At 34.2% G+C, this 16,644-nt stretch overlaps 1 protein-coding gene across 1 annotated transcript in view; it reads right to left on the bottom strand.

Annotated features, from left to right (window-relative positions):
* Positions 1-16,644, bottom strand: part of PGAP1 (post-GPI attachment to proteins inositol deacylase 1) — a 70,357-nt gene that overhangs the window by 29,253 nt on the left and 24,460 nt on the right. The window contains exons 6-12 of the mRNA XM_082658110.1: positions 12,992-13,044; positions 12,090-12,156; positions 10,168-10,273; positions 9,438-9,493; positions 7,907-7,990; positions 4,400-4,446; positions 3,355-3,406 (exon numbers count right to left, since the gene is read on the bottom strand). Of these exons, the coding sequence (XP_082514236.1) occupies positions 3,355-3,406; positions 4,400-4,446; positions 7,907-7,990; positions 9,438-9,493; positions 10,168-10,273; positions 12,090-12,156; positions 12,992-13,044 (465 nt within the window). The remainder of the gene's footprint in view (positions 1-3,354; positions 3,407-4,399; positions 4,447-7,906; positions 7,991-9,437; positions 9,494-10,167; positions 10,274-12,089; positions 12,157-12,991; positions 13,045-16,644) is intronic.

The raw sequence follows: 16,644 nt of genomic DNA, 5'->3' as shown, positions 1-16,644 counted from the left end.
TATGACAAAGAGCATTCAATAGTTGATGAATGAATGGATGCTCAATATGATGGAAGAATTACAACTTAATCTCAAATGATTCTGATCTAGCCCAAGTAATAAACAGTTGCTGGCTAATGATGTGTATGAACATCATTCCCTGGAACTTACTCAGTAAGTGACATGAACACAGTAAGTCTAACAATGCACCTCACCAAATGAGCATCTATTCTTTTCTTAAAACTAAAGACCTTATCTTACAGTCCATATTTTGAGGAATGAACAGATTGGAGACTGGTCTACCTAATGAAAACCCAGGCCACCAAATACAGTTTTCAAGTCTTTTATTTTTTTTTCCTGACAGCAGATGTGGCGAGGGTGTGAGTAGTTATATGCTGTGACAATCCGTGTACATTAACAAATTTCTGCACTTAATACTCTCCACTGTTCTTCCGAAGCACCAATGTGGGCAAGTTGGATAGAGGTTCTAAAGAGAACTGTCAACGAGTGGTCCTCAAACAACCTGACCAGATTCACCTGGGAGCGCTTGTTAAACTCCTGGACTGCACCTCAACTTAGTCAGCAAAGTCTCTGCAACACACTTACATATTCCAATGTAAATTAAAGGGCCTTAAGAGAGCCACAGAAACCAAAGTTAAAGGCAACTGAAACCAACCAGACAGGTGGTAGACAATATGAAAGATAAATTAATTAGAAAGAACCATGGTTACTCTGTGTAGCTATCCACTGAGAACTTTTGTTATTTATTCTCAAGAATAATTTTTTTCCTCAAGAATTTTTTTTTTAGGATCAGAATACTTTAAAAAGATATCAGTGTGTCAAAATACATTTACTTATAAAGTTAAGTTCCCATATAGTTACAATGTCAGTAGGAATTTGGGAAGATAATATTCATGAAATTGTTACACTGACAGGTAAGGTTAATATGAAGTTTGGAAATTTTTCAGTGTTTTAAGGGTAAAATGACCTTAATGCTGAGGCAACACACACAGAAAATCAAACACCAGCGTTTGGATGTCAGAAACCCTTCAAGTTCTGCTGCCGTGTGTAGGGCAAAGCTGTGGTGCTAAAGTATGATCTAGGCACAATAGTGACTAGGTAATTTTTCTTATTAACTTAGATTTCTTTTCAAAGTTAATTGTTTTGTTTGTTTTTAGCAATAAGTCCATTTGGGCTTACCCAATTGTTGGTCTGCTGTGGTTTCTGTCTTCATTGTACCATGACAGAAAAGTTCCATGTGACTGATGTTGTTAAGGCCCTAAACCGAATTTACAAGTGCTTTGCTGGAGGATTCCATCTATTTATTAACAGTTCAGTCATCAGAGGTGCCAAAGGTGGTATGATTCTCATCTTACATTACCTTTGTTGAGATGATATAAATATGAATAAAACCCACAAGATTTTTTCACTTCAATCTTTCCTTTCCCTTCAACTTCATAGCAAAATAATTTTGTGTCCTTTTTATAAATGGGCTAACACACATATATATAATTTTAATTTTAATTACAATGGAAAAGTTTATTTGCATTTAATAATTATAATCCTTTTCAACTGAGAATGCTTAAGATAGCAGAGTATTATAATCCTCATTTTCTAACTTTTCTCTTCCAGTTTTTCCCCCTAAATTCCAGTAGGCTTTTACTGCCGCCTGGCACTTTCTTCTAGTATCCACTATAAAAAGTAAGCAGCTGGAGCTTCCCTGGTGGCGCAGTGGTGAAGAATCCGCCTGCCAATGCAGGGGACATGGGTTCAAGCCCTGGTCCGGGAAGATCCCACATGCCACGGAGCAACTAAGCCCATGCACAACTACTAAAGCCCGCGTGCCTAGAGCCCATGCTCCAAAACAAAGAGAAGCCACCGCAATGAGAAACCCACGCACCGCAATGAAGAGTAGCCCCCGCTCGCCGCAACTAGAGAAAGCCCGCGCGCAGCAACGAAGACCCAACGCAGCCAAAATTAAATAAATACAATAAATAAATTAAAAAAAGAGTAATCAGCTGGAAGAACTTGTTCTACTACTCAGACAGCTGTTTCTTACACTTAGAAAAAACAACACAGGGGTCTAAAACTAGACGAATACATTGTTAAATCTTTGAGACTTAAAAAAAAAAAAGGATATTATGATTTAAGAAATAATTTTTTAAAAATAGTAGCAAAGTAACATTTTATCGGGTTTTTTATGATTTATTTCTTCCTAACTCTTAAATTACAGACTGGAAAGGATATCCAAACTGGAAATTCAAGGAAATATTTAATATATCTTATGAATGATTGATCAGTAAGTATACCCTAATACTTCTGTTTTTGCTTTGCTCCTGCCTAGACAGTTAGGATAGAACTAGTGAGAGACCTTAAAAATGTTCTTATGAGTCAAATCACTTATTTGTCTTATCAATACAAAGCCACATGAATGAACATGCACAAAGTAAGACTGACCAAGGTGACACAAAAAATAACTGCAATCATTCCAAAGTCAAGTGTAAGTGACTTGCAATTATTCATCCTGTCATCATTCCTCTCATTGGTATAGGACAGAGTTGACTAAACATACAGATAAATAAACATTCATGAGCACAAATAAATAACTGGAGTTGGGAGATGACTGGGACCAACCAGAGGACTTCACATTCAACCCTATGAATATAGTATTCATCATGACAATACATTCTAAAGTATAGATTTACTTGAAGACTAAAAACTATCAACTGGCATATGGTTATCAGTTATAATAAATACAATTTGAAAATTAGAACAGATATTTTCATCAAATTTTAGAACTGTTTTATTTTCTCAACAATAGATTTTGTGAGTGTGCAAATTAGCCTTTTGTAAAGATGTGCTGACCTACCACAGTTGCTTAAGGAAATCATTAACAATTATTAAATAAATTCCATGGAGTACTATATACAAGTAGATAGTTACTGAAGTGCTTAACCACAGATGACACTGAAACTGAAAATTGCTTTGTGTCTTTTTGAGATGCTTACTTCCCTACTGTAGGTCCTCCCCAAAATGAATTCTGAGTATATTCAACTTAATATTTTAAGACAGACCATTCCAAACAAACCCTCAAATTGAATCTTAAAAATTTATCTATCTCTTAGTATGATGCTATAACATATAGATTTAATTTTATTTAGGATTGATGACTTATAGTTTTCACCTCTGAAAGCTAAAAAATAATTGCATGTTATTCTCCATTAAATGTATTTCCAGAGAAAATATTTCTAAAATGTATATTAGCAAATTTCAAGTTTATTTAATACCTAGAATTAATCAAAGACCATACTGTACATGCCTATATGCTCAAATATTTTTTCACCTGGATATTAACATTCTAAATCCACAATTTACCTTAATTGTTGGCAGCAGTTCAGCTTTCCATGATAAATCAACCCCTTGCCGGCTTGGAAATAAATATGAAAATATAATTAAAGGACAAATATATTAAAGTATTATAAATTAAAAATGAGCTTCAGAGCAAAAAGAAACCATCTGTAGACCTACCAAAGACAGTTCTAATGAACTCAAGTCTAATAGGTCTAACACAATACACTTTATCCACATAGTCCTTTGGGGAACAAAACGTAGTTTTTCCTAGCAACCAACTATCAATGTTTGCAAAAATTACTAGTATGTTAATTTTCTTTATTTTTAATTTTAAAATCAATACTATAATTTAGTTTAGTAGCAAAATGAGCTTAAGAATATCTGAAGTGGGACTTCCCTGGTGGCACAGTGGCTAAGAATCCTCCTGCCAATGCAGGGGACACAGGTTCGATCCCTGGTCCAGAAGATCCCACATGCTGAGGAGCAAATAAGCCCGTGCGCCACAACTACTGAGCCTGCGCTCTAGAGCCCGCAAGCTACAACTACTGAAGCCCGTGCGCCTAGAGTCCGTGCTCCACAACAAGAGAAGCCACTGCAATGAGAAGCTGGCACACCAAAACGAAGAATAGCCCCCACTCACTGCAACTAGAGAAAACCTGCACGCAGCAACAAAGACCCAACACAGCCATAAAGAAATAAATTTATATTAAAAAGAAAAAGCAAACTATTAAGCTTTAAAAAAAAAAAATATCTGGGGCTTCCCTGGTGGCGCAGTGGTTGAGAGTCCGGCGCAGTGGTTGAGAGTCCGCCTGCCGATGCAGGGGACACGGGTTCGTGCCCCGGTCCGGGAAGATTCCACATGCCGCGGAGCAGCTGGGCCCGTGAGCCATGGCCGCTGAGCTTGTGCGTCCGGAGCCTGTGCTCCGCAACGGGAGAGGCCACAGCAGTGAGAGGCCCGCGTACCGCAGAAAAAAAAAAAAAAAAAATCTGAAGCTATTCTGAAAGTGTGACTTGAGTATATCTTATGTTGAGAAAAATGAACAGAGGGCCTTATGTTCAAAACACTTACCACATAGAAGTGCTGTTTATGCAGCCAAAAATCCAGCTATTTGTATCCTATTGATTAATAACACAAAATAAAACACACTAAATATTGTAGAAAATAATTATATAAAACAGGCATTTCACTGTTTATGATAGGGTCAGTAGGCACAATGGAAACATAAAATAACAACTTATTGTTTAGAAATGTATTCAAAATGTTCTCAAAAGTCAAACAGGTCAAGGTGAGGCAAAGAAGTCTAATGTCAACATAGACAGGTAAAGCAAGTAACCTGGAGCAGCAGTATGAGAGAGTAACCTGATAGGTTATCTCTCCACAGCATACTGTTAAGCAATTTTCATTTCTGAACCAACACTTTTAGAGTTCAGCAATGTCCACACTTTAATTAGGTACTTACATAGAAAGTAACCTATATTTTAACAAAACTAGAAGAGAACAACTAGAGGTAGACTTTCACACAAACAGAAAAAAAAAAAAAAAAAATCCAGAGCCAAGTAATTAAAAATAATCTAAGTACAGCTTTTTAGTTTATCATTTAAGTTCTCATTTGATTACTAGGCAGATAACTTTTATGCAACTGAGAATGTGCTTGGATTGAAGCACAATTCCAAGGGTTTAAGACTAAAGCTAGTTGTTACTTTACTAGCGCAGACTGGGAATGCTGCAGAGATGGTTGTGGTATTTTAACAATATTACGTATTCAGCTTCAGTCATTTAAGAGCAGTATGACCCAAGAGCTTCACTCTCACTTTTAATGAAGTAGTAAGAGCAATGCTCCAAGATCTAACGATCCAACTGAAATCCTACCAGAGCATAAGAGAATGAGGAACACTGCTGAGACAGCTACATATATTTTTCCTTAGTATACAGACAGGACAATAAAAACATCAATCCTTTCATTCAATTAATATTTATAAAGTCCATTCCAGGGCCAAGGAATTATGCTAAGCCCTCAAGAAAAATGATGAATCAAGCAGACATAGCCTCTGCCCTCATCAAGCTTAAATAAAATCTTAAGATATTTTTCAAGAATTCAAAAAAGCAAGCTGAAAGAAAACAAACACAATGTGGTATTTCTCTACTCTCCACTGCTGGCAAAATACTTCAGTAAACTCTTTTATCAGTTACCTGTGTTTACCAGAACAACCACGTGACATTATAAAGCAAGGCAACAGAACAGATCTGCATAGCCTAGACAAAGAGAATCTAGCAACCTCTCAAGATCCAACTCACTTTTGTAATAGGTTTTTGCAGTTATTGCAACTCAAAGACAGCCCTTATTATGAAAATTGCCAATACTGCACACTACTTACTTTGGTGTCTAGGGGATTCTGATTCATTCACTAACAGACTGAATAAAGTATTATTCAAATCCACCCTAAAACACCATGTTGTTATAACCTAGAAGGTGTCAAAGAACAATTTCAGGTCATCTAGTAAACACCCCTCACTCAGCTAATTTTAAAACTTGTATTAAAAATCTTAGAAAAAGTCACTCAGAATTTACTAACTCCTGAAGTGCACAGAAAAGAAAATGCTACTTGATTATAAAATTTACAGATCCAAAAAAAAATCTATCTACAGTAAAAAATATGTCTTCGATGGCTGCTAAAATCATTAGGTGAAAGACTGACTAGGAACTTTATAATGAATGGATCATGCCAATATGACCTGAGTCCACTGATATATCAGTCCACTGATTTTTGTCACTAAAAGTGGGACAACCAGATATTATATACCTCCCGATATGATAAGTACGCAGTTCTACTTATAAAACATTCATACCATAAATAAATGAATCTATTCAAGATTCTAGATCTAACTACCAGTTTACACAAAACAATGGCTAGAAATACATGTTAAAAGATACCACAAGAATACAATCAACTAAACCCAGAACAAATGTATGGCATGGGGGAAAAAAAGAGGGGGCTGTTAAAAAAAGACATAGGACATATGAATCAAATGCAATGTATGTACTTTTTGGATTCTGATTCAAACAAGCTAACTTAAAACTTAAATGAACAGAGGAAAATTGAACATGGACTGGATACCACATGATATTAAGGAATAAGTAATTAATTTTGTTGGATAAAATAATATAATAATATTATTATTATATAATATTATTAGTATTATAATAATATGTAAAATTCTTATCTGTTATAAAAACATACTGAAATATATATTGATAAAATGCCTGGATTTTGCTTTAAAAATGCTTCACTCAAAAAAAGTGAGGAAGGGATAAATCAAGTAAGAATGGCAGAATATTGATAACTCTTAAAGCTGTGTGATGGTTAAGTAAGAATTTATTATATTCTCTCTCTACTTTTGTATGTTTGAAAACTTCTGTGATAAAAATTGAAAACATTTAAAACAAATTCTCCACGTGACTAGTAATACTTCACCCATGGACCTTAATTACAGAAAAGGGATCCTCCAATAAGCCAAATGGATAATTTGCACTTTGGCAAGGATTTTTCTCAATATAATACTGACATTCTGATTTGGAATTTAGTAGGAGTGTGGATATTTTAAGCCATCACTCTCAGGGCCAGATTCTCTTGGGATAAACTACCCATCCAAATTTTAGGCTGAGAGATGGTAGTCTGTCTCTGGTGAGAGATGCAAAACTGTGGCAATTCCACTAAAATTAGTATTCATTAGCACCTAGCCCACAGTGCCTGCCTACCATCTTTTCTGAAGACTTTACTATATATCAAATGGTGGTATCAACCAACTAAGTAATATATTAGATCCTAGTCCTAAAAAATACAAATAATCCAACAAAAGGGAAACGAGGGAACTTAAATTATGAAAGATGCAAATATAAAGTGAAGAATCCTAGGACATGAGGGGAAAAAAATCAGAATGGAGAGAAAGGAACCCAAACAAATTCCTGAAAGTAAGAAGTGCTGATAAATTATTACTTAAACAGACCTAATATAACAAAAGCATGCTAAAGCATCTAACATATTTCTAGCATAGTAGGTACTCATTAAAAAGAAATACACAAACAAAATCATCATACTGATACTGTAAGTCTAGACAACACTGTTAACAAAAAGTTACTATACTATTTTAGAGAATATTTGGTATAAAAAGTACTGCAAATTTGAGTATGGAAGCCATGGGAAAAACAGGATTTACTTTATAAAACAAAGGATAGCTTTGCTTAAATATATCTATTCTTTAAAATACTAATAGAATTTTAGAATTAAAGGAGCTCTGAACTGAATTCCTTCAACCTAAACATAGTGAAACTAAAGTAGAAAAACCTAAACTAGAGGCAAAGGTACAAGCTAATAGTATAGATATATTATCAGTTACAGAAGCATTTTGATTAGTACTTTTCAATCAATACTCTCTGTTCCAGATAAATGTTTTTCAACTAATTAGATTTAATAATAGTTCATAGCTAAAGATGATACCTACTAGATACTAGTTGAATCTTAAAAATAAACAACAGTTAGCCTTTTAAATTTACATAAAGTGTATCAATTATCTTACCAGCATGGTGCTCTGACAATAGACATGAGTGTAGATTTTTCTATGATTTGCAAGGGGAAATGTAAAATATATCTTATCAGATTCCTAAAAAAAGAGGGAAAACACAATAAATTATGAGTAGATAATTTCATCATTCAAAAATTCAGATAAAGTAATGAATGATTATTCTAATTAATTATTTTAATTCTATCATTCTTGGTGTTGTTGAGAACCAATAATCTAGGAATGGGAAGAAGATACAGATGCAAGATAGATCAGGTATAAACTCTGTAGACCTGAATTTGTCTTGGAAGTATCAGGATGAATGCATGTTTTTTTTGTTTGGGTTTGGTTTTTGGCCTTATGACCAAGATAAAATACATTTCTTAGCTCTGTTTACTGAAAAGGCCTTAGAAATGCTAACTTACTAGCCATAAACATCTCTAGTTCCCAAATTATGGTTTGCAGATACTGTTTCCCAAACAATAGGAAGAGCTTCTTTGAGAAAAAGCAGATTCAAGGTCTGGGACGGGAGATGATACACAATGAGCTAAAATACTTTCTCATACTAGACAGTGAGGAAAATATCAAAGACAACTAAAGAGCAGCTATATCAAAAAGATTCAGGAGCCTACCTTGAAATGGCTTCCACTGGTCAAGGACAGAACAGTTTTAATAGCAATTTTAGTATCAAAGATAGAACAATTTTAGTATTTTAGTTTAGACAGAAACACAAAAATGTTTAAGCTCATAATAACACTGGAGGAAAACCCCCCCAAAACATCTTATGGTCCCTGATGGAGGGTGTTTGTGAGCCAACTCACTACTCTAAAAACCAGTAAATATAAGATCCAAAGAATTATCATTTTTTTCCTTTGTAATTTGTTCTACTTTTGATAAATTTAGTAGATGAGAAGTTTTTCTATATAGTGTTTCAGTTAATAAATGAAGAAGGAATAATTGGAGTCTCATTGCTTTTGTACTCCCTATTAATGACTCTAGGCCTTCTTCATCAATAGCTGCTAACATCACAAAAAGAGAGAGAGTCTAGTAAAAACAAAAACAAAACAAAAACCTGAATCTGATGAAGCATCTAGATCCAAGATCCAGCTACCAAGTCACAGGAAAGAGTAGGGAAAGGAATATACTGGATGACATTACAGGAGTGCAATCAGCAAAATCAAGACTGTGTGAAACTCTATAGGACAAATGACTAGGTTTTTTTTTTTTTTTTTCCAACAAATAAACTGCAAGGAAAAAAAAGGGTGAAGGAAGTATTAGATATTAAAAGAGGAATAAGAGACATATCAACAAATAATACGTACACCTTGTTTGTACCCTGATTTAAACAAACTGGAAAACAAAGAAACAACAAAAAATTTGACAGTTATGATAAAACTGGAAAATTGAACAGACTAGATATTAAGGGATTATTACTAAACTGATTTAGTATGGGAAAATAACGTTAACTTCTTTAAAAAGTCTAGCTTTGAAAAATAAATACTAAAATATTCTTGAAAAAAAATTTTAAATCCATTGGTGGTATACTTACATTGTAAGCCACATAGGTCCATTTGGACACTTTTACTGGAACCCACATAGATGTCCCTAAGGTAAAAGAAATTAATTTGTTTGGCTTTTTAAAAAACATTAAGTGATTTCTTTTACTGAATCCTTCTCAATCACAACAGGATTTGAAAAAGAAGCAGTTTCCTGAACACTGGCTATTTTAAAATAGAAAATCTAATGAGATGTTCTCTATATGCTCATCACCAAGGAGCATTCAGATCATGTAAAGCATTTAAAATCTTTCTGATGTCTAACTCTAAGAAGTATCAACAGAAGAAAACAAATATTTCATTTTCCAAACTAAGTAGAGCATGACAGAGACATATAAAAACAAAATGTACCAGCAAAAGATATGCTGTTAAACCGAAAGACTGAAGAATGATACTGAGAAACTAAGTCAAGAATAATACAAAATTTATTTTACGTGGCTGTCAGGAGAATAGAGACATTTAACGCTTTTAAATTTTTCTACTGTCATGTTATTTTCAGTACAAAATTTTATCAGCAACATCTTTTTGCTTTTACATTTTTTACTTTTCCCCTCCTTAGCCAAGAACCTCATAAGAAACCAGCATAGGGAAATTAATAAAATATAATAGGATTATAATACCTGAAGCATTACAGTTTCAAAGAATTTGTCTGCTAATGACAAATTTACCTAAAAATAATACTCAAAACTCTACTTAAAATTAAAACATGCTATTACTACCGACCTGTTAAGTCAGAAATTATTGATGGATTTTCCTCAAAGTGTTTTGCTGGGTGTCTTATGAAGTGGTGATTCAAAACTGACAATTTCTTCTTGGGATTTTGAGTTATCTAGAAAGAACATTGATACATTCTGTATCCTTTTATATCCACTGTGATGACCTAATGAAACTTTGTTTCAAGTAATACTAATAAGAGCCAACAGTTATTTACTGTGGGCCAGGCACTGTTCTAAGTACTTAACATGGGACTAACTATGTTTTGAGTTAGTTTCCCTGTATATATGTTTGTTTCTCCTCCTCAACTATATGCTTCTTGAGGAGTAGGAATCATATCCTAACATTTTATTGTCTAATATTTAGTTTAGTATATCATACACACTGAGTTTGGGAAAGAGAGCTCAGTTTCATATTATTTTGATTCTTAGCAGTATTAGTCAAAAATTTCTCATTTGTCCCTTAAAATGTATCTGTAAAATACTTATCCATCCAGAATTATAATTTATTACATGCTAGTATTAGCATTTTCTTACCTTAGAATTTAATGGAAAACAAGATTTGATTTGTTAAAATTAGTTTGATGTATAATTTTTAAATAATATACCTGAGATTCACCTGTTCTTCATTAGTTGAAATGGGGTTTTTTCCTAAACCTACCAAATGTCATTTAAAATACAAACTGGTCAAATACAAATTTTAATTGATTCTACTGTTGTATATAGTTGAACAGATTAAACACATTGGCGATAGAGTCACAATTAAAACAAGGCTGAAAAACTGAAAAACATTTACATTCCATGACTCCATGATTCCAATGTTAACAGTGTTAACTCTATGAAGCTGATTTACTTTAATAAATATACTAACTTAAATATGGTACCTTGTGGTTTAAAATGTGGTAAAACAGATCAACTTGTGTCTCTCTTTTACTGCATTCTTCAGGAGAGAGCTAAATATCTATCTCTCCCTAATAATAGTTATGCAGCTTCCTGAAGGGTTAAGGAAAAAAATATAGACATTACCCTACTCCTAAGAGAGAATGCTTAGGAGCAAGGTTAAGACACAATGATAAGGAAGCATTACCCAGAGATTTGCTGAGAAAGAAGCCACACATAATAGTCTCTCAAAGAACTGGGGCCTCCAGGAAAAACAATCCAAAAATATATGCCATAATGGAAAAAATTACCAAAAATACAAGGAACGTTTTCTCCAAAAGGAGAAGCCAGAGTTGTAGTTCTCAAAACATGCTTCTATGGAACAGTGATGCACTGCAAAGTGACCTGAGGTGAAAGGCTGCTTACGATGAATAATGGCAATCTGTTCCCAATTCACAGGGAAAAAAAAAATTAAGTTAATAGAATTCTCTGAATTTTGCTGAAATCCTTGGTGCCCATTACTATTTATCTGCTGGCAGACAAGAAAGAGATGAATGAGTAATATGATTTCCAGGTATCCTGCTAACTGAACAACTTAGAAAATCACTAGTTGGGAGAGTTTATATGTAAAATATCAATACAGAAAAGGTTTGACTCTAGAAGTACATAATTTAAGTTCTGGTGAGCTTGTGTTATTCAATGAATGTAGATATTTTGATCCTACTGCATAAGGATATTTGTAATAAGTATTTCCCTTAAGGTAAAAAAACAAAAAGTCAGAAGGACATATATTAAATTTTAAACAGTAAAGGGGAAGAACTGAGGAAGATTTAAGGTATTCTTTCACTTTTTCATTTTTATTGCATTCTTAATTATTAATAGTTATCAAAGATTACAGATAAAAATACAGATATTTCCATTTTCAAACTAATTACAGTCAATATAAGGTGTAGGCTTCTATTTTCATCAAAGTAAAAAAATGTATTAAATCTATCACTGCTCTAACAAAAGCTTTTACTTCACTGAAATAACTTTTAGTTTAAAAATACATACTTGTTTAGTAGCAGCATCAATAAGATCAAAGAATGCTCGAATTGTGGTCAATTGTAATTGTTTACACCTAAAGAATAAGATAAATGTTACAAATGAAACTTTCTTTAAAAATATACTTTTAATACAAACATAAATAATTCTATTATTTAATGGAATATATGAATTTCCTTTAATGCTACAAACTCTAAAATTATTTAACAAATTATCATTATTAAGCATACATCTTAAAGCTGAAACCTATAAAAATAAAGTAAATTAAATCTTCCTGGATATTTGAGAGTATAAGTGTCAGGCCCCCGTCTTCCCTAAATCTTCCTGTCTACCCCAAATACAGACATATTGTCTGCTCCACCTTCATAGGTCTGAACTGTTGTGGTTCTTGCAAACACTACTGATTGCACAGCCAGAGGAAGATGAAAAGAGAATCTTTAAGCCAATGCATACAGAGATAAAATACTAGGATTTATGTATTTCTTGACCCTTATTTAACCTATTTCTTTATTTATATTAAGGGTAAATCTAATTCCTACTTGGTTTTCCATGTGCTGCTCTAGAATAGGCAATGCTGCATTAATCAAGCCCGAGTTTGGTGATTGGCCAAGAGCTCAGAAAGTCCTACCACAAGTATCTTTGATTCTGCCCAGCTATGACAAATTCTAAAATTCTGACATTATCATTTGAGACTGATGCTACTGGTTCTTCAGGAGATGATTTTATAGGTTGTCAAGGACACCTTGGTTAAACTGAGACAAGAACAAAGGCTGAAGTTCTAAACCCCTAAGTTAATCTTTCTCCCAAATCCTTATTTATTTATGGATAAAGCTCTAAGAAAGCTAACTAACCAATCAATTCATTGATGAAAGGACCACCAAAAATTGCCAAAATAAGTTATATTAACTTACCATACAATGGAGAGGTGGTCTGTTGAAACCCAGGTCTTAGGCACTGCTGAACTCTAAATGGAAGGAAACAAAAATCATACTTAAGAAAAATGCACTTGTTATTCTCCAAAAGGCTTGAAATCCTTATAGGCTAATATTTAGAAACATGTAACATTAGTTTCACTATTTTATGATGCGTAGAAATTTTTAAACGATGCACTCTTGTAAAAGGTGATCCAAAAATATTAAGATATTGAATATTTCCTGCGTAAAATAATTCTTTGTCATTACTTAGTCAAGCTTAAATTACCCCTTAAAATTATTAAAACATCCACAGATTACTTACTGAAGTTTACTGTCTAACTCTTCATTACTCTAATAAGAGGTTAAGTTTATGATTCTTTAATAAATCATAGTGTATATATAAATCATAATAGATATTTCAGTAATTTTAGTTCTGACTAGACTATCATTTAATAAGTTCTAAGATGTTAATTCTAATCAGGATGTGCCTGAGAGATACCTGTGCCTGAGAGATACCTAGGCCTGAGGAGATTTTTCAAAATAAATATGCCTAATCACAAAACTACCAAATCGGACTCTTGTAAGTGGGGTCCAGACTTATTTGGAAAAAAATCCCTAGATGATTAGCATATATACTACTGGTTAGAGACAGAAGGGCAAAAGCCTAGCAAAAAATATAACTATTTTCAGAAGGCTTCCTAACAGTGGCACAGCACCCTCCAAGAACTAGAGACTTCTATTTATACAGGGTAATGACCTCCCTGTGAACAGCATCTTACATACAATGGGGAAACATTAAGTAAATGTGATATTATTTTTCATGTCATCTCTCTCTCTACACTGTCAAAGACACATTGAGATGCCCTCACTAGAACTGTCAAAACAAAATGAAAATAGGAAACTAACAGTGCTGTATGCAAGAAAACTTAGAGGCCTAACATGCCTCTTTGTTTTTGTTTTTTAAAAATAAATTTATTTATTTAATTTATTTTTTTTTTTGGCTGCATTGGGGCTTTGTTGCTGTGCGTGGGCTTTCTCTAGGTGCGGCAAGCAGGGGCTACTCTTCGTTGCAGTGCACGGGCTTCTCATTGCAGTGCCTTCTCTCGTTGCAGAGCACGGGCTCTAGGCGCGCGGGCTTCAGTAGTTGTAGCATGCAGGCTCAGTAGTTGTGGCTTGCGGGCTCTAGCGTGCAGGCTCAGTAGTTGTGGTGCATGGTCTTAGTTGCTCCGCGGCATGTGGGATCTTCCTGGACCAGGGCTCAAACCCATGTCCCCTGCATTGGCAGGAGGATTCTTAACCACTGCGCCACCAGGGAAGCCCTATGCCTCTTTAATTAAAAAAAAAAAAAAGGTATTTGTAACAAAAAAAGGTATTTATAACTTCTAAGGAGTCATTGAGTCATTGTCACCATTGTACTCTGCAAATATCAATGTATATTTGGGTTGGAGGCTCTAAAGTTGAAGGAATCTACAGATTACTTACTGAACTTATAAGCATTAGCTATCTCATTTAGGAATTGCTGCTGGCAACTTACTTTAAAAAATTAAGACAACCAGAGTTCACTGTGGTTCTAAGGTTAGATGCTCAGTAAAGTAAGAACTCACAGTAGACATCATTTACTATTAACAAGGACAAAAGCTAGTTTACTTTCATTCAGTCTAATGAATGCATCTGTGTTAGAACTGAAAAAAGGAAAGTCAACACACATTATAAAGGTAGTTGCGGGGCTTCCCTGGTGGCACAGTGGTTGAGAGTCCGCCTGCCGATGCAGGGGACACGGGTTCGTGCCCCGGTCCGGGAAGATCCCACATGCCGCGGAGCGGCTTGGCCCGTGAGCCATGGCCGCTGAGCCTGTGCGTCTGGAGCCTGCGCATCTGGAACCTGTGCTCCGCAACGGGAGAGGCCACAACAGTGAGAGGCCCGCGTTACTGCAAAAAAAAAATTAAATTAAATTAAATTTTAAAAAAAGGTAGTTGCTCATGACCTTTGTGATAAAAACTGTTAAATGTCCACCAAAATCTTCTTTCTTTTTCATAGTTAACTAGAATGCATGTCTCAGCCTCTCTTATTCTATGGTGTGACTAAGTTTTCTCTAATGGGATGTGAAAAAGAGTGATGTGTGCCATTTCCAGGCCTAACTGCTCTCCTTCATGCTCTTTCCCCCTTCCTGTGGATTGAAACAGTGATGATTAGAGCAACCTTGGAAGTAAAGCATTCAAGAAGGGGGAGCCTACTATCAGCCTGGGTCCCTTAGTGAGACTCCTCAAAAACCACCCGCCACGTAAACGCACACCTAGGGCAGTCATATGAGTGAAACATAAAATTCTATTGTGTTTAAGTGCCATTGCCTGCATGAGTGAATATTACAGTAGTTCAGCCTACCCTATGAATATAACTAAAGTCTCTAACTTAAACAATTTTTCAGTCCCAATGGATTTAATGTCATCTAACTGTTCTTGAGATAATCATTAAAAAAATTACTTCTTAATAATTGTTTTTTTAAAGAGAACATACATATATAAAAGTCTGTAGATTATTTGAGAGCTAAAAGCTAAGTAATTAAATATTTAAAAACTAAATAAAACTCAGATTATACAATAACCAGCTTTGAGAAAGTTCCATAATAAGTAAAATAATATTTTCATCAGAGATAAAGATATATAAGCTGCCTTGAACACAATACATTATCAAATGGATTGGAAAAGAGGGAAGGACACGTCCGCCCCCCTGCCACACACCATTAAAAAGACCAAATTCTTTAAAACCTGGAGGAAAGGGTATCAATACAGCATCAAGCTCCAGACCAAGTCTAGGAAATAAGTTATATCCAATTTTATATGACTAAACCATCTATTTTTATACTAAGGAGTTCATATTTAGAGTTTTGAGAACTTCTAGCACATATCTACCCAAAATATTCAGCATCAAAAAACAAGATTCCTACCGATGATGAGGTTTGAGAGATTTAGTAAATTAGTACTAATTACTTCCAAAGCTATTATGGCTATATCACAACTCCTTCAGTTATAAGAAAATGGTGGATAAGAGCAGAATAGCTTAATAATTTTTGTTCTATGTATGGCAAGCATTCAGTAATACCTATTTACTGAATGAACAGCAGTAGGTGAACTGAGCAAAGGAATATCTATTAAGAGAACAACTATGAAACAAAGAACTATCATCTAAAAAGCAAAAGGAATGCTATAAATTTTCTTTTTAGAAATTAAGTTATATGTGGAGATGACGTGTATACTGAGTTTAAAAGTTAAGCTCTTAACTAAAGACTTAAAGGTTAAACATACAAAAATAAGTCCTAAAAGGAAACCTGAACTTATTTTACAGAAGCTGTGTATCCCAGTTAAAGACCAAATACTTGATGTCCTAGCAGGGAAGAATAATTAGCAAATTAATTAATCAGAGCTCTATCTATACTATCAAAGCTAATTTTTAAATTTTAAAATCAGTAAACCTTCATTCAAGTTTAAAATTCAAGAGTATGTGAAATGTTTGATCTTCCATTACCACTGTATACAGCATACCACTGAGATACACCCGGGGCCCCTGGACTTCAGTCCATACTTTTTTATACTTAAAACTCTAATCAATGGATAGGCACTTATTTTGAACAAGAAACAATCATCTTCATAAAT

The sequence above is a fragment of the Grampus griseus genome (genome assembly GCF_964374135.1).
Source record: "Grampus griseus genome assembly, chromosome: 7".
Taxonomy (NCBI): domain Eukaryota; kingdom Metazoa; phylum Chordata; class Mammalia; order Artiodactyla; family Delphinidae; genus Grampus; species Grampus griseus.
This window is presented reverse-complemented; position numbering and strand designations above follow the sequence as displayed.